This window comes from Solanum verrucosum, unplaced genomic scaffold (assembly GCF_900185275.1).
Source record: "Solanum verrucosum unplaced genomic scaffold, falcon-dt-bn FXZP01000187.1, whole genome shotgun sequence".
Classification (NCBI taxonomy): Eukaryota; Viridiplantae; Streptophyta; class Magnoliopsida; order Solanales; family Solanaceae; genus Solanum; species Solanum verrucosum.
In genome coordinates this window covers 391,216-402,493 of record NW_026020413.1, presented here as the reverse complement: position 1 = coordinate 402,493, position 11,278 = coordinate 391,216, and the positions used below count along the sequence as shown (strand labels likewise).

Here is an 11,278-nt window from a genome sequence, read left to right as displayed (position 1 = left end):
CTCAACGTAGTTTCTTATTATCCAAGCTAGCTGGGAGTTCTTGATATATTTCACCCTCCAGCTTGAAGGGAGTATTAAAACTAACTAATTTTAGTTAGTTAGTTAGAATGTTTGTTAGTGGAGTTGGTGAGCTGTCATTAAGTGGTCATAGTTGAGTCTGTTAAGAGTTAGCTAATTGACAGTTATATATAGTCGATTTGTATGCATTGTATTACAGATTGTAAGGATCAATAAAATGAATTCTCTCTTCCTCTTCTCAATACTCTGTATGCATAGCATTTGAGTAGTACAATTCCACGATATGAATGCTAGATTGAGCATAATTTGACAGACATCAGACAAATACTCATGAATACAACTTCTTATTATGTTTTTTTCATTTTGATGCAAAAAAAAAAAAAGTAATTATATTAATGATAAGAATCTCTTGATATTTTTTCCAATCTAGTTTGACCAAATCTTTCTCTTTGTGCTATTTTAGAAAAAAAACCATTAATTTGCAGAATTGGGAAAGTAATTACTCATTCTATTACTATTCATCTTTTTAGGAAAATAAATTAAAACTTACCTATAATAGAACCTCCCTTTCAGTAATTTACCTAAATCATCCTCCCATGAACTATCTATAAATTAAAAAGTTGTTAGGCAAATAATAACATAATTTAGATAAAAGCAATATTTCACTTAAGGATTGCTAACACAAAATTTTCAATGACAACATTCATCAAAGTTCTTTGTTTAGTGCTTTGTCTTGCTCTTATGTATGAAGGTGCTAATTAACCTCACTCGTTTTTCTAATTCTTCTTTTCCTTTTGTTTGTTCTCTCTATATCCCCAATACTCAAAGCAAAAAATAAAAAATAAAATTCTCATTTCTTTACACTATATTTGTTTTACTAATTAGATTATGTTTGGGTATATCCGTATATATATGGGGTCATATCTTTCAAAACTAAGTTGTGTATTGTCTGTTTTGCAACCCCAACTACATTTGTCTTTATGATATTTACTATATTTCGTACATTTAGGATCTGATACATACCCCCCCCCCCCCCCCCTTTTGTGCTATATAAAATTCACACTTTTGGCATATGAGATTCTATAATGGTTGATACTTTTGTAGGAGCATAATCTATTTTCTGGTTAAATACATTATGAGATGTTTTGTTATACTTTCCGCATTCAGTTCTAGTTAATTTTGCATATTCTAATCGATCTGAACAACATATATAGATCCCCTCCACCCTTCTTTTTATTTATTACTAATGAATATCCTTCACTATTTTACTAAAAGTGGAATGAAATGAACTTGTATTGTTCCTCAAGTAAAAAGTGATGTCTTGAACAATCCTATATATATACACTTCGACTTCAAATCACCTTAATTCCAAGATTTACAAGAATAACTAATATAAAATCTTGTTTTCTTTCATTTTCAGGCATAGAGAGTTCAATGTGCAATCCTGGTATTGAAATTAGCCAAGCAAAATTAGGAATGAGTCAAGGACAACAAGTATGGAATGCAACTCTCTCAAATACATGTACATGTACTCTACTTCAAGTGAAATTGAGCATTCCCAATTTTGATTCTGTCACTAAAATTAACACTACTATCGTCTCCAAGTCGCACAATGATATCTACGACGTTAATGGTGGTCTTCCAATTTATCCACAAACAAGTGTATTTTTTATTTATGCTGGAAATAATCTCGATGTAACACTAACTGACCTTACGGAGGCATGTTCATGAACATATATGAAAGAGGAATACAAAGAATTTCTACAATTTAATAAAGTTGCTTTTTGTTTTGTCTTTGTTAGTTTTAAATGGAGTAAACATGTTGAATTTTACGTTTCAAATGGTTCATTTTAACATAAAATTGACTTGTTTTGTACATTGCAGGATTGTAATAAATTTGCTTTTAAATAGTAAATATGTGTAATTGATCATCATGATATTTAAGTTTGTATTGAGTTTTCGGGGCAAATTCAAAGAGAAAACTTATGTCTTTTTCCTTTTAAAAAATACATCTAAAATGATAGGACAAATATACTATACGCCCCAAAATAAGTGATTGTGTGACCAATAATCGATCCTTTAAATTCTTATTGAACGAATCATTTATCAAGTTATTCCCAACAATTACTCATACATACAATGTATAATTCAATTCAAATTTACATTTATAAAAGGACTTTTAGAAAATTATATATTTGAATATAAAAATATATTCATTTCGTCCCATATTAGTTGATAACTTTTTGTTTTGCACGATATTTAAGAAATCATAGATAAGAAAATAATTTTACTTCTTGAGAATTTTACAAACAAATGTAAAACACTTTCAAAAAGAATTAATTGCAAGGGATTAATTAATATAGAAAAAAATAATTAATGCTACTATCAGTTTGTTAGGCAGTTTTATGTCTTTCCCCGTTTAGGATGTTACTATCAGTTCTTTTTCCATTGTATTTTACAATTCTAAACAATATAAAATTTGAAGAGATAAATAATTTAGGTGCTATTCTAAGGGATAACAAAATGCATTTTTTTGACATTGCAGTTGAATTGTAATTTTTTGATCCATTGGTTTGTCTAATAAGAATTCTTACATTGTTATTCATGTAACTAAAAAGTAGGTGTAAATTTGAGATCGAATTTGAAAAATTAATGACTATTTGATCCAGCCAACCATGTTATACCTTTTTTTTGCAAGTGTGTTTGTTATGAAGGAAATGTTTTTCATCGGAAATATTTATTTAGGAAATATTTTTTTTGAAAAATAAGTTGGTTTCCAACTTATTTTCTCATATTTGTTGGTGAGTGGAAAATATTTTCTAGAATTTGATTGGTGAATAAAAAAATATTTTGCAGAAAATATCTTTTATTTTTTATTAGAGAGTAGAAAATATTTTCCTAACACCTAACTTGAGATATGATCCCGACTCATGACCTAGGACTTGATGAATTTCAAACTGAGACTCGACTCCAAACTCGACATTCGAATTGGAACATATCGACCCCAATAATCGCTTAGGGATTCGACCACGAAATCCGACCAGGACATGACCCCAACTCCAGATCCAGGATCCAACATTCGAACTAGGAACCAACCCCGACCCCAACACTTGAACTTGGACATAACCTCGATGATCGATCCAAATTTCGATCCTTACACCCAATTTAGGACTAGACCACAACACTCAACCTGAAACCCAATATTTGAACTAGGCAAGATGATAACTCCAACACCTGACCCCGATGACTAATCTAGGACTCGACTGACACCCGATGTTTGAGCTTACTTATGAACTGGACCTCGACCTCGACCTCGACATCTGACCCCGACACCCGATCCTGACTTCTGACCCAAGATCTGACTCCCAAATCAAAACACGAACTTGAATCTTGATCTGAGATCCTACTTTTGAACTGGGATTCGACCCCTACATTCAATATGAGACCTTACTTTCAAGTCGAGATCAATCCTAACACTCGACTACCGATTTAGGATCCAAACCTGACACCTGACCTAACATCCAACCTCAATTCAAAACCTAACTCCGACACTCGACTCGAAACCCCATCCCGATACCTGACTTGAGACCCAACCCCAGATGTGCAATCACTACAAGAAAATAGTCCAATAACGAAGGGAAAAGTGGTCTCTAAAAGTCTAATTCTAGTCTCTAAAGGGCAATAGCGGCCAGAAAAGTCTGGTCGCTACCCGTCCCTATAGGCTTCTTCGCTAGAGATCAATTGCGACGGATCTAGCATCTGGTCGCTAAATCGCTTTAGGAACTAGAAAATATGTGGTCCTGAAATTAGGTTTTGGGACCAGTGTGCTGGTCCTAAAAATAATACACAGAATAACTTTTAGTTGTCCTAAAAAGTCTATAAGTACAAGAATCTGGTTCGTAAAAATTCCATTTGTAAATCATAAAATGTGGTCCATAAATTATATATAAATGTTTTTCAATATATACAAAGATAATCACAAAAACATAAATAAAATTATCGTTAATATATATACACTCACACAATTCGTAATCAATTGCAACCAACAATTATAAACATTCCACTATTAATTGTATAGCCATGAATTGTTTACAATATACATAGCAAGAAATAAAAAATTTGTCCCAACTGTCCTAGAAAAAAATTAATCAATTTGTTATTTTCAACAACTCTTCAAAACTTGTTTCTTCACTTGCAACTTCAAGTCTTCAAAACCTGAAAAAAGTAAAAAAACAAATGCTCCTTAAAATTTATAAAGACCACATAGTATTAAAGATAACTACAACTATTGCATGGTTGAATCAAAAGAATTGAAAGGAAAATTTTCCTCTCCTTCTCGACATTTTTGTAACAAGATACTAAACAAAGAACATGTGTGTTTTCTGCAAAAAAAAAAGTACACTTTCCATAAAATATAATACAGAGAGCTGTAAAGGAGTAACGGTGTAGGGTAAATTTCATAACACAAAGGAAGATTCATAATGCCAACTTTGTACTATCCGTAAATAATTTTTGTGACACCATATAGAAATAAAAACTTGTCATCCTAGCAGTTATCTCATGCAAATGATATATGTTTGATATATGTTTGACGCTCTCATCTAAATCATTTACTATCAATCAAATAAATTATTCCTATCCAAAATGATAGTATGTAAAAATAAATATACTAAATATTTGTGTCTAACTGTGGACCCTATCACAAACTGTTAGGTGTATGTAGCATAATATTGTGCAGCAATTATGATATTAGAGTCATATAGGATCAACTTTGCCATCACCGATCATTCCTTTTAAGTAGTAAAGCTTGTCAAAAGATTCAGATAATTTGTGTTCCTTTTTGATTGATCCGGCATTAGAACTCAAATTTTTTTGAAGTAGGTGATTCTGTAGTAAACACAACATCATACTTCTAACTACTCGAAATCAAACTGTCTTTTACATCAAAGATAGTTGTTTATATTCAATTTTGCCTAAGGTTTATGATCATACTACATGTCTCGTCTCTCGCTCACTCTCTTGACATCTTCATCTTATTCTCTCTCACACAAACACCAAAAGCACATGCATATTCTAGAAACATTAATGCACAATTTCAGAAATTTCAAAAATTATATATCAAAACACCATTAACTTACCAGAGAGCATTTTTGTTATCTTAGGACTATTAAAATTTACAATAGTTTCTTCTTGGGGATTCAGACACCATGTCAAGAGAGGTATCACTGGATGCTAGGCATCATAATTACTTAACAATAGCTTTCAAAAAGAGAGAAGGAATATAGTGAAATAAGTCAGAGCATTTTGTTAAGAAGGTAAAGGGATAGGTTCTGTCTAATAAATAAAAAGATTACTACTACTTCCAGCTATTTAATAACAAAGTTCACTTGCAAAGTATTCATTTGGTTAAATCTTTGTGATATAAAGCATTAATATTTTTATTTCATTTTATTTTATGAAATTATAAAATAAAAGTTGAATATTCTTTTGGAAAGAACTATAAAAAAAATAGTGGAAGAGCAGTATGATAAATCATATTTATATACCGAGGCAACTAGTTTGGTAATAATATTTTATTTTATTTGACTATCAACAATTTAATGTTTATGGCATAAAGTTAAGTCCCATAAAGATCTACAGGAAAATATTAATATTTACCTCGGAGAGGCAGTGTAAGGCTTGCGTAAAATCTACCCTTCCAAACTCTACTTTGTGGAATTTCACTTGATTTGTTGTTATTGTACTAATATTGTTGGATCAACTTCACGTAAATAATAACCTCTTGAATTCTCGAAATCTGGAAAATCATCATACTAAATATAATACCAAGAGCACTCAAAACAGAGGAAAAATAAAGAGCAACTCAAGCAACTAGATGTGAGTTTCCATTAAACCAACTGATTTGTGTGTTCCTTATAATTTCAAATATGCATTTAGAAAGAATCACATGTTGAGTTTGTAAATTGAAACTCAAATGTCAAATTCTTCAAATTAAAATACATTGCATCAGTTTTATTAAGTCAAATAGGATGTTGCGTGAATGTGGCGATGTCCACATATATTATAAGATCTTAGACCTCATAAATTAATCTTAGACTACCGGTTAGATGAATCTTCATTGTTGACAAAAAATATTGATTATTTCCTAGCAAGATTCATTTGTTTCGGCATAGTATTTTTCCTCCTTTTCTATTTTGATGAAGTAGAAAAACACAATTAGGTATATAGCATTCAAGACTTCCTACAGAAACAGCAGGTGTCTAACTTCTAATTTAAATAGAGGGTCCCTTGATCTTCAAAAAGGGTCAGTAATATCATTGTATCGATTTTCACTTGAAAAATAAACCACGCATATAGCAAGGAATAGAACAAACATTTTCTCAAAAACAATTTGATATTATTGAAAAATCCAAAGTTCTTTACAAATTCATGCTAATTGCATTTTTCTATAGAAAGAAGCCACATCAAGGTATAAGTAGTATAAGTTCTAAATCTCATGAAACACAACATTAATTTAAGAATATTATGCATATACATATACATAGGGATTTACATTTATGGCTTTTATGAGTTAATGACAGAGTTCTTTTTGTGTCTTCTTTGTCATCAATTTGCATACCAAAAACCCTAATACCCTCAAGTTTTATTCGATTTTCATAAAATCGACCATTAAAAGATCGAAAAAACGTCCTTCATTTCTTAACCAATGCATCAGAAAATTAAAGAATAGATCTTAAGAGATAAGTTACCTCGGAACCATGGAAAGAATGACCGCCTCCACAATATTGAGACACAAAATTAGAGATTTTTAAGGTTATTTTACAGATATACTGCATCATTCTAGATCTTCGTCCCCATTTTCGTCGCTTTCCGATGGATTAACCAGATAACAAGAACAGAGAGAGGCTAACAAATCAAGAGAACTCCAAACAATAAATGCTCAATTTCATCTCCTGGCAAAAATCTGAAATAGAGAAAAGATCGTATTGTTACTTTAATCTCCCAAATTAGGAGCATTTAGGGATTTAGATTTTAGGGAAATGGGTTCTTTAGATATGAGAAGTGAGAAATAGAAAATATTTACAGGGATATTTTAATATATATTGTTTTACTTTAAGTGCTTTTTATTTTTTATTTTAAGGAGGAAAAATAAAGTAAGGCCCAATCTCTCTCAGTTGAGCATATTAGGACCAGATTTTAATTAATTTAAGGACAACATTTAGTCTCTTCCTTAATTAAGAATAAAAAATAAGAAATTATGGACCATAAAAAATTCTCGTCCCTATTAGTGTACTTTTAGGGACTAGATTTTTAATTCGTCCCTGAAATGTGGTCTCTAATGAACCTTTTTCTTGTAGTTAATGGAGGGTAGTACGAGGTGACTAATAACATTACATTAGAAGAATAGAAAAATATGTTGAAAAGAATGACTATGGAGACTTGGGGATTTAGAGCAGGTCTTTCTTGTATATGATGCAATTATACCTTTCCTATTATCGCTCCTACTTACTATTATTACGTAAATAGTTTCTTTTAGCATTCATCCTTGAAAGAGATTTATTCGCTCCTTAATTAGCCTAGGAGTGGGGAAAAAGTCACTCGATTCAGAATCCAACCTCAAATTCTGATCTAGACTCGACACCCAAGCCAAAGTTTAATCCTTATCTGATCCAATACTCGGGAGTTGGATATCGAATCGAGGTCAGAAGTGGAGTCCCAAGTCGAGAATTAGAAATCGAATTCTAAATTCGTATAAGAAATTGATACGCAAGACTTGAGCTAGGATGGGAAATTGAGGTGTCATGAGGTTGAAAAAAAAATTTGGAAAAAGTTTTCCTTACTTTTTGGATGTAAGTCATTTTCCTCAAATTTGAGAAAAATAATTTAATTTGAAAAACATTTAAGTTAACCAAATATGAGAAAATTGAAAAATATTTTCTAAAATATGTTTTCCTTTTGTACAAAACACACACTATGCCAAAAAAGCAATTATATTAAGGGTGAAAATCATTTACACCCTTGAATTTTTTGGATGTAAGTCATTTTCCTCAAATTTGAGAAAAATAATTTAATTTAAAAAATATTTAAGTTAACCAAATATGAGAAAATTGAAAAATATTTTCAAAAATATGTTTTCCTTTCGTACAAAACACGCTCTGATGCCAAAAAAGCAATTATATTAAGGGTGAAAATCATTTACACCCTTGAACTTTGGTTTAAAAATCAAACACCCCCCCCTCCTAACTTTGAGAAGCAATCATTCTCCCCCCTTTATCCTATGCAAAGTCTAACCCTTGCCATTCTTAAATCTTTGTATTTATAGATTTTTATTAAGTTCATTAACTTTATTATAAGTAGAATAATCCTTTTATAAGTTTGTTGTAAAATCTAGTGTTATTTCTTTATAATTGTTATTTTGATATCACATATATTAAGTACATATGTGTGAATGTATTATGTGCATGTATATATAATTTTGATATAAAATCAACTCAAGTGTATCTCATGTTAATTTGTCATGTAGAACATGTATTTACTTGTTCAGCTTTATAGATAAATTTAATGTCTACTTTTACACACCTAAATTTGGTGAACGTAGATGACAACTGGAAGTCAAGTTAAAAGGGCATGCTTATATAATTATGCTTACCTCTTATTCTCATTTATCTATATAGATAAATGAATTTTTATTGTCTTTTATAAATATTTTTTAAAATATAATTTAAAATTTATTTAGAATATAAATAGATATTTTTTTTAAAAAATTGTTATGAAATTTATCTTTATTTTTATTAATTATTTATTGTTACTTGCATCACGTTATAGATCCGTTAAAATTAATAACATTATTGTTTAATTTTGTTCATTTGTTTCATTATAGAACGTCATTATAGTATATAATCAATCAAAATTTTCTCCTTTTCTTTTTTTAAACGTTGAAAATGTAAGGGTAGAATAGACATTTAAAAAAGTCAATTAGGAAAAGGGGGAGATGATTATTTCTCAAAGTTGATGGGGGAGGGGGATTTGATTTTTAAAGTAAAGTTCGTGGGGAATAAATGATTTTCACCCATTATATTAATGGTAAAATTCATTTTCTAACAAGATCTACAAGAAATGAATTACTAATATTATAAAATCTTGCTTTTTTCCCCTTTTAGGGATTGAGAGTTCCATATGCAATCCTGGTATTGAAATTAGCCAAGCAAAATTAGGAATGAGTCAAGGACAAGTATGGAATGCAACTCTCTCAAATACATGTTCATGTACTCTATTTCAAGTGAAATTGAGTATTCTCAATTTCGATTCTCACTAAAATTAACACTACTATCATCTCCAAGTCTAACGATGATATCTACGACGTTAATGGTGGTCTTTCAATTTATGCACAAACAAGTGTCTTTTTTACTTATGCTGGAAATAGTCTCGACGTTACACTAAATGACCTTACCGAAGCTTGTTCATGAAAATATATATTGTGAAAGAGGAATACAAATAATTTCTACAGTTTAATGAAATTGATTTATATTTGTATTTGTTGAATTTGATGTTTCAAATGGTTCATTTTACCATAAAGTTGTTAATGTTATAGTAACATTGAGTATAATTTTAATCAAATTATATATACTTCTTCTATTCCTAAAATAAAAATATAGATAAGAGAGAACATCGACTAAGATGATTTGATCATGTAGTGCATTTATATTTGAATACACTAATTAACAAATTATCTCGAAAGATCTACTCATGCCCCCAAAAGGCTTGTATCAACATCTACTCGATGCACATGAATGCAATATTCTTTACTTTATCAATTATCATTTACGTAAAAAAAAAAAACACAAGAAAGAGATTCTTGATATAAAATATATATGTTGACATTTAATTTCCTTAATGATATTTATTAATTCCTTGATCAAATCAGTAGCATTTAATTTAAGTTTTCTGGAATGCTGAGTCATAAATATATATTGATATACAAATAAATTGAAAAGCAACAACAAAAGGGTCCTTAGCTCAGTGGTAGAATATTTGTAGCATACTCTATCTGTCCCTAATTACTTGTCCACTTTTAAATTGACATACCAACAATAATTGACATAGTAAGTTTACCATTTTATCCCTATTAATTATGAAGTGGATGAATTAAAAACTTAAGATTTTAAAAAATTTCTACCTTTTTCAAAGTAATTAATTGAGGATATAGTAGGTAAAATTTTTTTGTCCTTTTTTGATTTGTCAAAATGGACAAGTAATTAGGGACAACTAAAAAAAAATATGGACAAGTAATTAGGGACAGAAGGAGTATTTCGAAAGCTTCTAGAGATGAGCGTCTGAGTAGAACAATTGAGGTAACTTTGCTATTATTAGGGTTATCAGGAAGTTGTTAGGTTCAAGATTGCACTTATTAATTTTGATGAATAACAAACTAATAATTTAATAAAAGAATATTTATTTGTGGTAAAAAAAAAAATTAATACAAATTTATTTTTAACGAAGAAGGATTTTTTTTTAAATTCAGATTGATGAAGGTCTAAATATAAAAAGGATGATATTATGAGATGGAATTATAGGAGAGATATAAAAAAAAAATGAAAACGTCTACATGTCAGTACCACAAAAAAGTACTCGTAGTATTTTTAAAAATCAAATATTACTTATTTTTAAATTGGTGGGATCCATTTTAATAAATTGAAAAAATTACAGAAATCCCACATTTAAGTTTACTTATTACCATTATCCCCTATAAGTTTTACAAATTTCCAAAATCCCTCATTTCGCGCATCAGATTAGTGTATCTCGCGCATCAGATTAATGTATCAACACTTATATTATTGTATCTCACGCATCAGATTAGTGTATCATGTATAAAATGTAATGTATCTTACTTAACGATTAATGTATCTCGCGCATCAAATTAATGTATCAGTGGTTATATTATTGTATCCGTTTGAGGAATTTCTGTAATTATAAACTTTTAAGGGATAGATTGTAATTTTACCTTAAAAGTATGTGATTTCTGTAATTTGCCCTTTTAAATTTATGTAATTGCAGTTAACTTTTTAATTTTGAGTTACGAAAAAGATAACTGATTAAAAAAAATTCTTCCTTTTTAAAATAGCATAATACAAAATTATTTTAATATATATATATATGAGGTCATTGCACCACATATGTGAAAATTATTTGTAAAATAAGCAATAGAATAAGATAATATCAAAAAAATATGAATCCTTCATATGTATGGGTAAAGTGATGA

General features: G+C 29.6%; 1 protein-coding gene across 1 annotated transcript; it reads left to right on the top strand.

The window, feature by feature from the left end:
- The first annotated feature begins 691 nt into the window (after window positions 1-691).
- Window positions 692-1,749, top strand: LOC125840771 (uncharacterized). The gene is made up of 2 exons (XM_049519742.1): window positions 692-769; window positions 1,439-1,749. The coding sequence occupies exons 1-2, from the start codon at window positions 712-714 to the stop codon at window positions 1,747-1,749; spliced, it is 369 nt and encodes a 122-aa protein (XP_049375699.1). The 5' UTR covers window positions 692-711.
- The last annotated feature ends 9,529 nt before the right edge of the window (window positions 1,750-11,278 follow it).

What these genes read in the sequence shown, in the direction of transcription:
- LOC125840771 (XM_049519742.1), top strand. Translation starts at nt 712, where the DNA reads ATGACAACATTCATCAAAGTTCTTTGTTTAGTGCTTTGTCTTGCTCTT. An exon ending in TCTTGCTCTTATGTATGAAG is followed by an intron (nt 770 to 1,438) that starts GTGCTAATTAAC and finishes TTTCATTTTCAG; the next exon opens with GCATAGAGAGTTCAATGTGC.